This window comes from Hydra vulgaris, chromosome 08 (assembly GCF_038396675.1).
Source record: "Hydra vulgaris chromosome 08, alternate assembly HydraT2T_AEP".
Classification (NCBI taxonomy): domain Eukaryota; kingdom Metazoa; phylum Cnidaria; class Hydrozoa; order Anthoathecata; family Hydridae; genus Hydra; species Hydra vulgaris.
In genome coordinates this window covers 59,609,038-59,626,946 of record NC_088927.1, presented here as the reverse complement: position 1 = coordinate 59,626,946, position 17,909 = coordinate 59,609,038, and the positions used below count along the sequence as shown (strand labels likewise).

The window sequence follows — 17,909 nt, the reverse complement described above, 5'->3', positions numbered from 1 at the left end:
ATTGTGCTATTTACTTGTTATGTTTTTTATTTTCTCATTAGCCTATATGTCTCTCAATATGTTTGGATTTGTAAATATTTACCCTGTTGAGATATATTGATAAAACTTTTTTTTTGCTTGAATCAACTTTTGTTGGTGTTTTTTATTGTTGCTGATTTTTATTGTTACCATTTTTAGCAACAAAAAAAAATTAAAAATACAGTTATCTTTCTATTATATAGATATATACTTTGTTATAGTTCTGCTTGTTATTGATACTATTTAATATTACATAAATATTCTTAATGAAATTTGAAATACAAAAAGCATGATTATCTTTTAACAATTTTTTGGTTTTCTTTTTATATTTCCGTCTTTACTAGAGATTATTATTAGAAAACATAGACTGCCATTACACCCTACCTAATATAAAAATATATCAATATAAGTAAAAGTGAAAGTTTAATCGGCCTTCAGTTTTTACGGCATTTTGCGCGATGTCAAGGCCTGTTATTATAGAAGGCCGTGTGTGTGACAAAAAAGTAAAGATACTTTTGCATCCAGTGGCTATTGCACCCAACGTCTGCATCATTGAAAAAGTAGGTTTTTACATTTTTGTTTTTGTTTTTTTGTTTTACTACTTATCCTAATTGATCACTTTTTTTCAGGATTCTCCTCATGGGTTCAAGCTCATTACGCATAATATGTGTTCAATTACCCATAATACGTTAGTCATTGTAAGTAATAAATTAGGAAATAATTATTTGTGAAATATTGTAGTCATTAATGACTTCAACCTGGGTCATAATTAAAATTGCTCGACTAATAAGGTTCCTTATTAAAATTGCTCTCTTTCTCTCTCTCTCTCTCTTTCTCTCTCTCTCTCTCTCTCTCTCTCTCTCTCTCTCTCTCTCTCTCTCTCTCTCTCTCTCTCTCCCTCTCTCTCTGTCTCTCTCTCTGTCTCTCTCTCTCTCTCTCTCTCTCTCTCTCTCTATATATATATATATATACAGAGGCGTAGAAAGAATTTTTTGGTGTTCGAGATAGGTAACTTCCAGACATGGAGCAAACTCCAAACATTTATATGTTTATACTTATGTCAAATAATGAGGGTTTGCAAAAAATTGCGATGATTGGAGGCTGGGAACAAAAAAGCCCCAAAATTTTCGCCCCCCTGCCCCAAACGTGAGAGCAACAAGTTGATGAAGTATTTTTTGTACTATTCTTAACTAGACTTATATTCATCGATAAATTTTAAGTTTCATAGTATTATCTATTAGCGTTTAAAAATTATTACTATATAAAATGTGCAACCCCCTCAAATTGAGGGGGGTTTAAACTTTATATGGTCATAATTTTTGAACGCTAAAATATTTTTAAATCGACAAAAAACGGCGTTTAAATCGCAAAAGAAAAAATAATATTTTCAATATTCATTTTGGATGTATTGATTAATAGCATTTATTTTAAAATAAATTCATTTTGCAACACGTTTTTTAATTTTATAAAATTTCGTCATAATAGTTTAAGGTAAATCCCACAGGTTATAAGTGGAAAACATCACATGTAAAAGATCAAAAATGTTACACATTTTGAATACCAAATGGGATAAAGTAGCAAATACCAGATTAAGTTAAGCCTCTCTGAAAGCTTTGATGATTAATTTTAAATAACTATTCAAGTAATTTTTAAATTAAAAGACTTTTAAAAATTATCATAGAAGCATTCGGACTTTCATTTGTCTAGTATTGACTACTTTTATACCATTTGGATTAAAATATGTGGCATTTAAGATCTATAACATGTAGTATTTTCCACCTATATCCCATGTAGGATTTACCACATAAAACCCATACCATGAAACCCACATGGGACAAAATAATAATTCCCATATAGATTACACATGGTAAAAATCCACGCGTATCCCATATGGGATTTACCATATGGAATCCATGTGGGATTTACCATATGAAACCCACATAGGACAAAATAATAATCCCCACATGGGTTACATATGGAAAAAATCCACGCGTATCCCATGTGCGCTTTTTCACTGGGTTCGAGTCTATTCCGTAAGCGCACATTCCGAAACGCTCCTTCCGTAAGAAACTGCTTTGCAAGTATTCTTTCGAAATGATTTCTTTTGCAAGTTTCTTTTCGTAATTGGTTCTTACAGAATTATTATTATCTTTTTTTTTTCGTATAGGGTAGGGTAGGGTAATCTGAGCCTATTTTTACCTATTTTTGACTTTGAGTAAAAAAAAACTTTTTAGGTATCGGTTTTCTGACCAAAGATGTCTTAAAATCATGATTGGACATCCTACTAAACAAATTTAACAAAAAACTATTATTTAAAATGCTATCAATAAGTCTGGGGAGCCTTTATTTGAAGATGCCTATATAGATGTACCTATATATTGGATCTTCATAAAATATTGATAGTTCTGGTTTAAAATGCTTATGAAAAATCTGGCATACATTCTATATACACGCACCTTTTTTATAGTATTTATACAAGGTTTTATTTAAAAAAGTAGTTTCAAGTTATTTTTATTGAAAAAGAAAGTAAATACACAGCATAACAATAAAAGTTAAAAACTCGGTCAAATAAAAGTAAAAAAATGGTGATTTAAAACAGAAATCGTGTTTTAATAAAGTGTTTTATAAAAAATAACTATTTTTTTGATCATGGTAACATTTGTGCTATTTTGGGCACTTCTTAGATCTTTTTGGGTATTTCTTTGATACTTCAGTAAAGGTAATAGTTTTTTTTTGTACATTTTTTTTTAACTTGATTTTTTTCCTCTCTGACTTTTTGTTTCTCAAGTAATCGTCCTTTGACTTTCTCATTTGTAAGGAGTTCTCCATATTTTGCTTGTACTCTCTTACTTTTTTGTTTTGTTGTTCAATTATTGCTGCTGTTTCTGCAGATACATTAGGACATATGGTTGACCTTAAAGCTTCTCGCATAGCTGATCTTGGTATTTGTATTCTTGGAGATTTAGGGCTGTAACGTTTATGTGATTGATTGAGAAAGTCAATACCTGTTATTCTTCTTTCCATCTTTTCTTTACTTAATGGTGAGATACCTGTACAACGAAATCCTGCTATAGCGTTTGCTGGAGAGAGTCTCTGACACAATTGTTTTAATAATCCTGTCAAAGCTGTCTTATTGATATTTTTATTTGTGTTTCTCTTGCAAACCGCTTTAAAATTTTTCTCCACTCATTCTTTAATGGTCCAAAGGCAGCTAAAAGCCACTCATTCTTTAATGGTCCAAAGACATCTAACGGTTGTAATGCGTGTGAGCAATTTGGTGGAAGAAAAATAATTTGGATATGGTTGTCCATGGCCTATTTATAGTACCATATGTTAAATGACTGCCATGACCGTCATAAAGCAGGAGTATTGGTTTTTGATCTTGGTCAACAAATGGTATGAAGTGCTCGACAAACCTAAACAAAGAATTTATTTACTTCTATGGAATCATTTGCACGTCTTCAAGAGCAACAAAGGCTATTTAGTGTAAATACATTAATAAAAAAAGGGAAAGAAAAAAAAAGTGAAAATAAAAAAATGAAAATTATAAAATTCAAGTAAAATACCAGTTTTCAAATAGAAAGTCTTGCATCCATTCACTTGCTGTTGCCCCAAAAGCACATCCTGGTGGTCCATTTTCTACCCATTTAGAATACAGATAGTCTTCTCTCTTAAAAACAACAAATGGTGGAAAATATCTTACATCTGCAGACACACAGAACAGCACAGAGTATATAGCTTTACCAGAAGAGCCAGCCAGTTCATAAGCATCTTTGCTTTTTGGATGTACAAATACTCTCTTCGTTAAATGATTTGTGGAAAGCCCATTCTCGTCAAGATTGTATATACTACTTGGTGCAATGTTATTATTATGAATCGCATCAAATAAAATAGTAAAAAATATATCTACAACTTCATGTGTTTAACTATTAGCTCTTGAAAATATAAGTATTTCAGGTTTGCGTAATTGAAGTTTATCAACATGACGTTTCTTAAAAGAAATTATCCTCATTGTTGTGCAAAACTGACCAACTAAATTACAAATCTCAAGAGAATCTAATGGAAGACCATATCTTTGACAATACTGCGCTGCAGCTACAATCATAGTTTCATCATTATCACTCAGCACATTTTTTTGACCTTCACGTTTGTTTGCATTAAATTCTTCGTCTAAATGTTTCTTTAGGAACAAAACATTCTTTAGCAGCATGATAAAAAGTTGTTTTTTTTCTCACATACTAACATAATTGTTCTTTCCAAACTATCAGCAACGTACTTGTGTTTTATTTTTTTATTATAACATCTTGGCATTTTTTAAATATTTTCTAAAGTAATATTTATGAAAAATCTGTTAAACTTTTAGTGAAATAAATTAGCATAAATCATAACACATCACCAAAAAATATTTTAACACCATATAGGTCTTATACAATATTTTATTTGACCTAGGTATTGTTTCATACAAATAACTACACAGGTTTCTTAATATAAACTTCAAAGATATAAACTTCAAACATAAGTGTTTAATAGTTCTAAAGAATTATTAACACAAAAATAGTTAGGTCTGATGAAACTAATAGTTTTATAATGTTACTAACAACAACTTCGATAATATAATTACATATCATAATATTACACATACATAGACCCACTTTACCCCACCTGATTATATTTCAAATTTTAAACAAACCATGTGCGTTTGTGTCTTACAGGTATACTATCCTTAAAATATAGTAACTTTTCTTTCAAAATAACCATTTTTCATACTTTTATGCCTTATTTGAATATATTTTCTCTGAAGTTTAAAAACGGAAAAAAAATGACTTTGTTTATGTATCTAGCATTTTAACTAAAATAGTGCCGTTTCTAACAGCATAGCTAGGTTATATTTTAAAATTAATTAGCCTAATATGCTATAACAACGTGGTAAAAATTTCAACTTTATATCTAAAGCCATTATCAATATAACAGATAAATATGAATTAGACCCAAATTACCCCGTAGACCTACATTACCCCACCCTACCCTAAGGCGTTACGGAAGGTGAATTTGCGTAAGTACAACTTCCGCAATAGCAACTTAAAATACGGAAGATAAAAATGCGAAATTTTCGTAAGTTTTTGTTTACGACGAACAACCCTAGTATGGTATTTATTAATTTTATTAATTTTTATTACATTTATTGAAATCAATATTTTATCAGCACTATAATCAACAAAACAATTTTTTTTAAAAGGGTAAATTATAAAAAAAATCTTTTAAAAACAAAGATTTTGTTAAATAAATATTTTGGTACGCATTGTAAAACAATACGTAAGGTAGGGCGAGGCAAAACCTCCCTTAAAGGCTTTACATTGTTTTAAAAAGTATCTTATGTATTTCAAAAGTTTTTTAATCTAATAGGCAGTTTTATACTGTTAATGACTTCTTTGAAAATTTTGTAAAAAAATAATTGCGCAAATGGGCAACTTAGCCGCACATTGGGAACAACGCCATATGCGTTTTTTTTTTGTTTTTTTTATTTGACATAGTATGTACAAGGTAAATTTATATTGAATATATTACTCATGGGACTCCTAGAAAAGCACAGAATCTTATGATGAATTCCTTTACAATCTACATTACAACAAAAAACATTCTAATATTCTAATAAAATCAACACTCTAATATTCTTCATAACCGATATAATAAACAAAACAAAGTAAAAATCAAAACAACTAAATTACTAAAAATAGATATCTATTTTATGTTAAAAAGATGATTTCTTTTATTTTCCGTTTAAAGGAAGAATAAGACCATTTAAAAGAAAAATCAAAATTAGGTAAAACTATTTTATTTCAAAGAAAAGGACCACGATGCGCTTTACTTCAATAAGTGTTTGTGTAAAAAATGCAAAAAAGTTACATACAAAAAGTTGAAAGCAAAATAACAAGTTTGCTTAAATTTCTTGTTTTTTATTTTGTTGTCTAAAGGCAGGCATTTTTTTTTTTTTCGAGCAATTTTTTTAAGGTGTCCTTTTTTTTTTTTTGTAACTTTTGATTTAGAGATAAGTTTATATTTACATTCTTCTCAAGTCAATCCAGTAATCCGAATGCTAAAGTGTAACTTATGAGGCTTTACCAGAGGTGGATAATTTAAATAATTTCTCAAGTAGTCAAGCAGCCTTGGCGCAGTGGTAGCTTACTTGCCTCAGAAACAAAGGATCCGTTGTTTAAATCCTACCTCTGGGCAAGTTTTGCGACATTGGTTGGGAAGGAGGCGTGAGCTTCCTAATAAATGCTCATCCGCGTTGCTCTGTAGTAGTCTGCAAGGCACCTAAAAAAAGAAGATAAAAAAATTAAAAATTTAAAAATAAAAAAAATTCATGCGTAACAAACACAAAAGCAAAAACCTAAGCAATGTTTAACAGTAAAATCTAAGAGTTTGAATTCTCCTACACACAAAAAAAAAGGTAGAAATTTTTACCTGGGTAGGATATGTGATACACCCTTAGTGAGATATAATTTTCTACCTTAAGGTAGAAAATTGTACCTTTAAGGTAGAAAATTATATGACAAATATTTGATTTTGATATAAATTTCTACCTTAAAAGGTAAAAAATTATATTTTACTAATGGTATATCACATATCCTACCCTAAAGTAGAAACTTCTACCTTTTTTTTTTAGTGTGTAGGATTGCCAAGGGGTTTTTTTTTTTTTTTACAACAATCGTCATTATATTTTTCAAAAAAGTTATGTTTCCATGTCTCTAGTTTATATATATGCACATCACAAATATTTACAATACCTAAAGAAAGTTAAGAATGCTGTCATGGACATGCGGGCCTAATAGTGGGTTGAAATAGGTAACTTAAAAATTCGTGTATTTTAATATAAAGTACAAACTATTAACCTATGCATTTAAAAAATATATGCAAGTCTTTCGCACAACTGGGTTACTAAGGACTTGCTTGTGGCTGTTGTTGAAAATATATAATAATATGAAAATATATAATATATTGTAATAAAATTATGTAGTTGTAAGGAAACTCGTAGAAGACTACGATAGGTCTTTTCGTCGAAAACCTTTAAAATACAAAATAAACTAAAAATTTAAAAATCAAAATATAAACACACACCAATCTTTTAAGGTCTTCTGTTCAATAGTATTTTACTATGTATAGTTGTTAATTTATTATTTTATTTTTGCATGATTTTTGTTTTCAAAAAAATCGTCTAAAATTAAACCGAAGTTATATATAAATTGAAAACAAAAAAACAACTGGATACAAAAAAATTTACAAAAACTATAAATATTTAAATAAGTAAAAAATAATTCGTAAAAATTAAAAATAAAATTACTATTCAGAATTACTAAATTATATATTTAGACCGGACGCTATATTATGTGAATTCATTTAAACGTAAATAAATGTTTGTTGACATTAGGCCGGGTGAATAAAAATAAGCAGTTGCTTTTAATCAGTACTTGGTCAGCTTTACGTTAATAAAAACTTGAGCAATTTTGATTAACTTTTTATTTACGTAAAGCTGAACAATTACTAAGTAAATTACTTAACTTGACGTGAATAAAAATTTAAGCAAAACTGCTTAGTTTTTATTTACGTAAAGCTGATCAATTACGTAAAGCTGAACAATTACTGAGTAAAAGCAATTGCTCATTTTTATTCACCCGGCCTATTTGGTTCTAAATTATTAAATAATATCCCTAATACCAGAGCTTTTTTTTGTGTGATTTTTGCCCTGGATAAGTCCATATGCTCTGATGAGTTTAAATCTGATTTATCAATTGAAGAATTAGAAAGAGAATTCAAATCTATTTAAACAGATAAATTAGGTAGATTAAATGAAATAAATGGAAAGTGATTATAGATAGCTTCGAGCAATTAAAAAAAAAAAAAATTCTTATTTTAAAGTTTTTAGTGTCTCATTTAAACAAGATATTTTTCCAGAGCAATTATTAAAATGGTTAATTACTATTTTATTGCTAAAGTTATCTATAAGGAGGGTGTGTGTGACCAATCCCAAATAACTAGTTTTCGGCTCATTTCTGTGCTTTTTATACTTTTAAAATTTATAGAAAAAGTGCAACAGAGAATACAAACACCATGATAAAAAAAATTTACTTTACGTTAATCAATTCGGTTTTAAAAAAGATAACACGACAGAGCATGCCATTATCCAATTTGTGAATAAAATTTCAAAATCTTTTGAACAATCAAAATATACATTAGGTATTTTTTTTATCAATCTATTAAAGGCATTTTATACGGTTAATTGTCACACTTTAATTAAACATATAAAATACTATGAAATTAACTAGTGTTAAGGTGATTTAGAAGTTACTAATCAAATAAAAAACAATTTGTTTATTAGTAATGACAATTATCAATCGCTTAAATATAACTTGTGGAGTCTTACAAGGTTTGTTGGACCACGCTATTTCTTAATCTAAATGAAGCAATTAATCTGATGAGCATCATGTTTGTAGATGATGCTAATTTATTCTTCCATAAGAGTGATATTAAATGAAGAACTTTAATATTTATCCCACTAGCTAAAATCCAATACTTTAACACTAAATACTGAGGAAACTAATGATCTCTGACTGAATAAAATTCATTAGGTAAAAGTAGTTTTACTCTTAAATTTGCTTCAAATCAATATTGATAAATTTGAGATAAAAAGAGATTTCGTCACTAAATATTCAGGTGTTTATCTCGATGAGAACTTTATCTGGAACCAACACATTAATTATGTATGCATTAAAGTCTCTAAAAACATTGGAGTTTTGTACAAAGCTCAAACTTATCTCAAAAAGAAAAAATTGAGAAAACTTTTTTTTTTGATTTACTCGCAGCAACATAAACTATGCTAATATTGCCTGGTTAAGTACTGAAAAAGTAAATTAAACTGTCTTTATCGCCGTCAGAAACGAGCAATTTGCATAATTAGCTTTCTAATCGTTTTTCTCATTGTAAACCTTATTTTATTGAAACGAAAATTTTAAACATATTTGAACTCAGCAATTGTTAAATTTTACGTTTTCTTAGTATGTAGAAAAACTGTTTCATTTTTTCATATCCTTAGTCTAAAAGATATCTTTAATTTAACACTCAGCAACAAATACTCTTAGAAAAATAGTTTTTTGAACAAATTAAAAAATAATTGTTATAATTTTATTTATTTAATTATGAAATACGACTTTAAAAGAGTCCAATACGGGGATTGGCGATTAAACAAACCAATGACTACCAAGGGGCGGTTCTAGGAATAAAATAAATGGGGGAAGGGGTACGAATCCTTAAAAACTGCCGACTGCTTTATAATAGTATATGTTGTTTACTTTTGTATGTCAGGTAACAAAAATAAAAAATATATAACTTTACATAAACCAAGTGTTTCATATAAGGATAGACTTAGCAAAATGTATACACGTTGGAACTTGTGGTATTTTACAATACTATCAATAGATTTGATTAAATATACTACACAGACCATGAGTTGTTTATATAATGATAAAGGTATGCTGTTTTTTTATTATTCAGTTTATAGTCATAATGCTTAACAAATGAAAAAGCATTAGAAAATAAACGCTTTATTATTAAAAGCTTCCGAAAAAATAGATCTTTAAGTGTGTGTGGTTATACCTTAAATATGATAAAATCTACGCTTTTATTGCTCTACTCAAGTAATGAAAAAAAGATTTTATTCTCGAATATTACTACATATTATTTGAAACAACTCAGTGATTATCACCAATAAATAAACATTTCTTTTCAAAATGAATATCCGTACAAAATAGAATGTTTTATCGATAAGGTAAACGGTCTATTAACTAGCCGTATTTATAAATTTTACAAAAAATACTTTTTCTCAGTGATTAGATTTTATCCAGATGAAGTTTAAATGGAAAATGTTAATTTTTTCTTCCTTTTATTATTTCCATAATTTTATTTTTCATGAAAGCATTTCTAAAAAGATTAAAGTATATGCTTTTTAAAGTCGCATGTTGTTTTCGATTTTTTAATTTTAACGGCAGAAAAATATTGGGGAGAGTAGGGTATTGGCGAACACCTAAGCGGGAATGCAAATTAAAGACACCAGTTATACAAAATTGATCATATTTGTTGCTTATCAATTAGTTTAACTATTCAGTCACAAACCCTCAAAAGCAATTTTTAAAAATTGTTAAAATCAAATTATAGTAAACAACATCTGCAGCTTCATTACACTACTGCACGTCTGGAACTGAGCATAGGATCCCTTCTCAGCAGGTAAAAAGAAATTGTCAAATTTATTTTTCTACAATGCTGTTTTGACCATGTTCAGAGTTACCCTGTATTCACCATTACCCCACTCTCCCCAACAAGTATTGTTTTTACTTATAATTTATGAATTTTTAAGATCAGACTTTGAAGCTCTTACTTCCCTCTGTATTTTCTGACCATAATTTATTGATATGGTTGACTATCTTTTCAGCAGGTAAATCGACTTCTAGATCTTGTATTTGGCTGAAATATATATACTTTTATATGAAAATGTTAAATTTCATTGTGATTAATAAGAACTTAATAACCCCTGCTTATGACAACAAAATGTCTCAATTAAGATATAAAGTCTAAAGTAACATGTTAAATGATCTTTATCGTTTGTTTGTCTAGCCAAAAAAATTCAATAATTCTATATTCAGAAAAAGTTTTAGTCAATAAAAGTTTTAAAATCTAATCTATATATATATATATATATATATATATATTATAAAACTGCTGAACAAACTATTTAATATAACATATATATTGTTTCTAGAACAGCCCCAAAATGTAAGATTTTTTTAATAAAAATAGTTTATAAATATATTTTTGTATTAAAAGTTCAGAATTTTGTCTATTCTATTTTTAAATGTATTTTTATTTATAGAATCGATTTCATCTTTTGATATAAAACTCCAATCGTCTACCACATTATTTAAATAGTAAAACCTGCATATTACTTTAGTAAATTATTGATAAAGTTTTTTATTGTGAAAATTTCTGAACATGTGACTAAAAAATCTCAAAGACTTCTAAAACCTAATATATTTAGTTGAATTTGATATTTTAAACATTTCTATCGAGTCACCCCTTCTTCTCTTTTCTTGTATCGTTGGTAAACTTAATATTTTTCTCCTTTCTTCATAACAGATGCCTTGTGTTTCAATTCACGTCTATCTAGGTAGTAATTTTCCAACCTATTAATATCTTTAATACAATATGGGCTCCGTACTGATGCTGCATATTCAAGCTGTAACCTAATAGTTGACTTGTAAAACAACTTTAATATAGCAACATCAAGATAATTAAATGTTTGTTTTATAAAACCAAGCACTCGATTATCGTTATTCGCACTGATAATACGATTTTCCCAATTGAGGTCATTTGATTTTATAACACCTAAATCTCTTTCAATATCTGTCTTGTATGAAATCTAATATCTTTTAATTTGTAGTTAAATTAAATATTCAATTTATAAAATATGCATAACATTGCACCGATCTCCATTGAACTTTATCAACCACTTATTTGATCAGTCTAACAACTTATTCAAGTCTTCTTGAAGAGCATTAATGTTACTTTGATTGGTAATTGCTGACATGATTTTAGTATCATCTACAAATAATTCTAATTCATTTAGCATAATAATATTTAAGTCATTTATATTAATTACAAATAGTATTGGGCCAAAAACTGAACCCTGAGATACTCCACTGGTACAAACTCACCTTAGCAATAGAAAACTCTTTGCTTTTTATTACTAAGGAAATAGAAACCTATAAAATAATTTTTCAAATAGTTAAAAATCGTGTCTGCAGAAAATCTCTAAGTAGTTTTTTTAAGAATTGCATTTAAAATGGTAAAGAAAATATATGTGAAATAAATATTTATGTAAATGTGTAAAATTTGAATTAAAAAAATATTTTAATGCACTTTATTTGCTTGGTTCGTTACTTTGCGATTATTCTAGAGATGCCACGAATAGTGATTTTGCCGTAAACCGAAAACTCGGCTAGACGCTCGGACGAATTACCGAATATTCAGTGATACTTAGTTATTTTGAGGATTCCAACTTGCTTCGTTAAAATGTATATAATAATTAAGCTGTTGGCATTTTTGATTCATTTGTGACGTCATGTGACAGCACGCATTATTTGTTTACAGTTACATCAAGTTGTTTTAACTATAATTACGTATAAAAGTATGATGCTCTTCAAACCGTCAAAAAAGATTACAAAAATAACCAGCTCTGGTATATCTTGCATTAATAAGGTAATTTCAGTAGTTGCTATATATAGATATAACGCAAAGAACTCTAAACTTTTTATAAATAATCATTTAACTTCGGAATGACAATTAAACACAGAGGCGATTCTACAAAAAAAAATAGCTCCTCAAAATAAAAATTTACCGAAATGAAATTGTGTCAAATACCTGACTGGCTGACTAAATTCCTAAAATAACAGACTGTAACTTGAAAATCAGTAGGGAGGGAAGGAGGAAACAGTAATATCAGTACCTTCAGTAAAATCGTCTCTAAATATACAGTTGCTTTTTTTATTAATACACGATCTGAAACTAATTTCCTGAAATTATTTATAACACAACGAACAAAATAAAATAAAAACTAAAATGCTCTGACAAAGATTGTGATGTATTACACATATCACAATCTTCCTCGGTGAAAGTATAATCCTTCTCAGTGCAAATCTGCCTGACACCGATAAACCATCAACGGTGTCAAGTAGCATCGATAATGATTCATCTCCACTTTGTAAGAAAAAGGAATATAAATGAAAACAATCAAGCCATTCTCTACAGAAAATATGCACATATGAAAAGATGGAAAAGAAAAGTTGCAAATGAATTTGGTTTTTACATGAAAGTGTTCGCTTGGTATTGGACAGCAAACCCTTACAAGTAATGGTCAGCAAACGCAAAATATTATTCTAACAAAACCTGCCTAAATTTCATTATTATTTTCCGGAGGCATTGTACATAGTGAAAAGCTACTTTTGGAAGGATATAATATAACTTATGAAGAAAAACACAATCATTTGTTATCATCAAACAACGAAAATGTTTTTATCATAAATTATCATAAGTTACCACCTTTAGATTTTAAATAATAACTATGTTAACTATTTGTTGAAAAAAAAAGAAAAAATAATATATTTATATGTAATCTTTTTTTTTCATTTTTCTTACCCGTATCTAGTTTTCGGTTATCGGTCAAATAGTTTAAGACATTCGGCCAAATACCAAATAATAAAAAAAAGTAGCCAAATAGACTGAATACCGAATAGTCACCAAATATTTGTGGCATCTTTATAATATTCTATTTGCAAAAAAGTATTAGGTTATACAGAGAGAGAATTCATAAAACTTATTAGTTTTTTAAAATTCAGTTTATTAATGTTACATTTTTTTTGCCTTAAAAATAGGCCCCCACAATAAAATCCGGTTGCGCAATGAATAGACCTGTAGTTGAGAACGCTATGAGTTGAATACACAGCTATTATTGATGAAATATATTGATAAAGAAAAAAGAATAACCTTGTTTTTATACCATGAAAAGTAATGGTTATTACTGGAAGCCTTGTTGAACACACTGTGTTTGCCTCTGTAACATCAAGATTTTTTTTTTGTATTGTGATTGTACCAACAAGATTTTATCTTCCTTAAAATATTCAATCTCATTTACAGTTTGTAAATAAATATTTGAAATACTGACGCGTTTAGAAGACGTGACGCACTGAATGCATTGTTTTTTAAAACGCCAAGGCTGTAATTTAAAATAATAATTCGGTCCGTTTACGACCAAAAAATAGATTTTTTAAAGCCAAAAATACATTTCTACGGACATAAAATTAATCGCATTATAAAGTAATTTTTCATCGAATTTGATCACTTAAGTTGATAAAAAAAGAATATAAAATAATAGATTAGACTCTGTTTTACCGCCTGTAAAAATATCTGTAGCATTTTATCAAGTAATTAAAATGTTATGAAAATTTTCCTGGTTAAAATAGCGTCTACGGCCATTTAATAGATCGTTTATCCTATTTAGACTAATATGGAATTGTATCCAATGATTATAAGTTTTATTCTTTTCAAAAACGAATGGTTGGAATCTATTTGCGTCTGTTTATTAAACACTCAGATGTAGATATTCATCTAGGACATTACCAATTTTATTACAATTAATTTAGCACACAAAAAGATAAATCGTTTTTAGGAAAAAAAGTATTTAACGTAAAACATATCTAATATTTTGTGTTAAAAAAAAACGAGCTTAGTGACTTTTAAAACCGACTTCTTAATTTCCAAATCAAAGTTATAAGATATTCGTCCTAAAATGTACAATCCTACAGGTAGTTCTCTCTGTAATTTATAACAAACTTATACATCTCAATTTAAATTTAAACAGGCTATTATGGCTTATCTTCCTCGGCCGAAGCTTTACGGAAACAAAGTACATTTACTTGTACATCAAGTGTTTTTTAAAAATATTATACCTTGCATGTTATACGACATAAGGACTCGGAGATCCTTTATATTTATATAAAATGCATAAATAATTAGCTTATTTTCTTATTATACTCGTGTGGGACATTTATTATACAAGAAAAGGAAATAGTGTTTTGAAAAAAGATATTATAACGGTAAAGGAAATAGTAGTAGTGCAAGATGTAAGGCAAAAAAACTTAAAACGTTATTCATTTATTAAGCAAACAAAATATAGAAATATCTTTATATAATCTTCAATACTTATATAATACATTAATAAGTTTCGGCTAGTGTTGTTTTTCTTACAATCTTTATTAAATTAAAAGAAAAACTAAAAGATATGTATTAAGTTTAAACTACTCAATTAACGGTAATTAACTTTATTCTTGTGCATTAAAAAATTGAACACTTTCTGAAAAAATTCAATGAAAAAGCAACAAACACCCACAACAAGTAATAAAAATACCGTAAATAAGATTTTGTATTTCAGTTCCAAATTTGTTTATTCATTTGCGTCACTTACAAGGAAGTGTAATGTCGCATAAATAGACGATATTTTGAGTGTGCCAGAATGTGTTATTTAAGTATAACCTATTCAACCTTACTTGAAACATGAACAAAGTAAACATATTGTTTATGGTGGTTTTCCTAAACCTTTGTATTTATGCAAGAAGTGGAAAGATACTAAGTTCGTACAATAAAGGAAACGGTAAATATAAAAATTTTAAATCAGAACTTGTTCCACATTACAACTATTTTATTATTTAATAACTTATTAGTTTGTAATAAGAATGTTGTATACCGATTATTTATGTAGTAGAGTGCGGTACGAATTTTAATCAAAAATAAGTTTTGAACTGCGCTCTTCTCCATAAATAACCCGATTTTGACTAACCGAATTTGTAAGCAACAAAGAAATTTTAAAACACAAGTTTGTAACCTCGTTTTCATTAAATCTTCAATTCCTATTTATCGTTGAAATTGTCTTTTTTTTTTTTGGAATTTTAATAATTTTGTTATAAGTTCTATTTAAAATACATTGTTTATACAAACCTTTTATCGTTACTTAACTTGTTTAAAGGCTATGGATACGGTGGATACGAAGGATACGGTGGTGGATTATACAACAAAGGGTATGGATACGGAAACAGTTACTACAGTGACGAAACAAATGCGGCTATGAAAGAAGATCCCAGTTATAACTCATACAGTAAACCATATTTAAAACATTCGTTAAAAAGATACTTTTAATTAAAAAAACAATTTTTAAATTTTAACTTACATTTACACAATTTAAATTTATTAAATTTTTAGACAAGGGATATGGATATGGCGGATACGGAGGATATGGTGGTAGATTATACAACAAAGGGTATGGATACGGAAACAGTTACTACAGTGACGAAACAAATGCGGCTATGAAAGAAGATCCCAGTTATAACTCATACAGTAAACCATATTTAAAACATTCCTTAAAAAGATACTTTTAATTAAAAAAACAATTTTTAAATTTTAACTTACATTTACACAATTTAAATTTATTAAATTTTTAGACAAGGGATATGGATATGGCGGATACGGAGGATATGGTGGTAGATTATACAACAAAGGGTATGGATATGGAAACAACTACTACAGTGACGAATCAAAAATGGCATCGAAAGAAGATCCCAGTTATACTTCATACAGTAAATTATGTTTAAATTGTTTGTTAAAAAGATTTTTGAATAAAAATATATTATTTTGAAGTTTTTATTTACATTTACACACTTGAGTTCGTTAAATCTTTTAGACAAAGGCTACGGTGGATACGGAGGATACGGTGGAGGATTATACAACAAAGGGTACGGATACGGAAACAACTACTACAGTGACGAATTAAAAAATGCTGTAAAAGAAGATCCAACTTATAATTCATACAGTAAACCATATTAAAAATATTTTTTAATGTAATTTTGCAATTTAAAAAAAACAACTATTATTTTTAAGTTTTATAATACACTGAGTGTCTTTTAAAAATCTTTAAGACAAAGGATATGGTTACGGTGGATACGGTGGTGGCTTATACAACAAAGAGTACGGATATGGAAAAAACTACTACAGTGACGAATCTAAAGCGGCTATGAAAGAAGATCCCACATATAATTCATACAGTAAACTTTGTTTAAAATATTTTTATTTTTCCAATTTAACAAACAACACTAAAATGTTAACAACATGTTAAATTAACTTTTTCAGATAAAGGGTATGGATAAGGCGGGTATGGAGGTTATGGTGGATCGTATTATAAAGGTTATGGATACGGAAAATCTTATTTCAAGGACGAATAAAAAAGAATTGATTGACGAGTTATTTTTTTGAAACTGTTGTAAATGATTATTTTGCTATGGATTTCTTTTTTTTTTTTTTAATGAGATGTTTAATGTATAAAATTTTGACTATTCTCTTTTCAAACAGGATGCATTTTTTTCAAACAGGATGCATTTTTAACTTTTATTGTTAAAAACGATTTTATGCAGCAAACATAACAATTGCTTGTAAAGTGAATCAAATATTTAATTAATGGACTTTTTTTATTTTTTATTTGATCAATCATAAATGATTAAAATATTAAATGGTATATACGTGAGATAAACAACCAACGGAATATGTATTTCCTACATGTTTTTATTAGAATTAAAGCATAAGATGGAAGAAAAAAATGAGAGAAATCTTTTCATAAATATTTAAAACAACTGTTTTTTTACAAATTTTTTAAATTTTTATTTTGTATTAAGAAATTAAAAAGCATATAAAAACTTTTAGTTATTAGAAATGAAAACACTTCAAAAGTATTTAATTTCTAAAAAATAATCTTACTGGACTGCTTCGATTTAGGGGTTTTAGGTTGACCTAAAAGGTACTCAAGATGTTTCAAAAGATAACAATACTTTGGGTGTGCATGAGATATACTTCATTGAAAACAAAATAAAAAGCGTTCTTTTTGGGGATTTATAGGCTTTTTTAAATACTTTCAGTATTTGGGTAGTCTTTAAATACTTTCCGTACTTGGGTAATCTCTTTAAATACTTTTAGTATTTGGGTAATCTTCAATACTTTCACTTTAAATCACTTTGCAGAAGAAATTTTAACTCAGTGGCAGATCCAGCCTTTTTTGGTGTTTTAGATACTAACTTCAAAACATAGAGTAAACTCCAAACATTTGTATGTTTATACTTGTGTCAAAATAAGAAAGTTTTGTAAAAATATCGGAATGATTGGAGCCTGGAAACAAAAAAGTCCTGTGAATTTTTCCTTCTGCTCTGAAGGTGAGAGCAACAAGCTCATAATTTTTTTTTTTTTTTTAC

The 17,909-nt window shown here is 28.1% G+C and overlaps 1 protein-coding gene across 2 annotated transcripts; it reads left to right on the top strand.

Annotated features, from left to right (window-relative positions):
- The first annotated feature begins 305 nt into the window (after positions 1–305).
- Positions 306–16,969, top strand: LOC136084023 (shematrin-like protein 1). Of its 2 annotated transcripts, none has more exons than XM_065804056.1 (7): positions 306–716; positions 15,644–15,772; positions 15,877–16,011; positions 16,116–16,250; positions 16,355–16,483; positions 16,590–16,715; positions 16,801–16,969. In XM_065804056.1, exons 2-7 carry the CDS (start codon positions 15,742–15,744, stop codon positions 16,815–16,817), a joined length of 573 nt encoding a protein of 190 aa, XP_065660128.1. In that variant the 5' UTR covers positions 306–716; positions 15,644–15,741; the 3' UTR covers positions 16,818–16,969. The 2 variants fall into 2 exon arrangements, with proteins under 2 accessions (XP_065660128.1, XP_065660127.1); XM_065804055.1 differs by lacking the exon at positions 306–716 and adding an exon at positions 15,048–15,271.
- Positions 16,970–17,909: the final 940 nt, after the last annotated feature.

Coding starts and splice junctions, on each gene's coding strand:
- LOC136084023 (XM_065804055.1), top strand. CDS start 15,175: ATGAACAAAGTAAACATATTGTTTATGGTGGTTTTCCTAAACCTTTGT. Junction 16,012..16,115: donor TCCCAGTTATAACTCATACA/GTAAACCATATT, acceptor TTAAATTTTTAG/ACAAGGGATATGGATATGGC. Junction 16,484..16,589: donor TCCAACTTATAATTCATACA/GTAAACCATATT, acceptor AAAATCTTTAAG/ACAAAGGATATGGTTACGGT.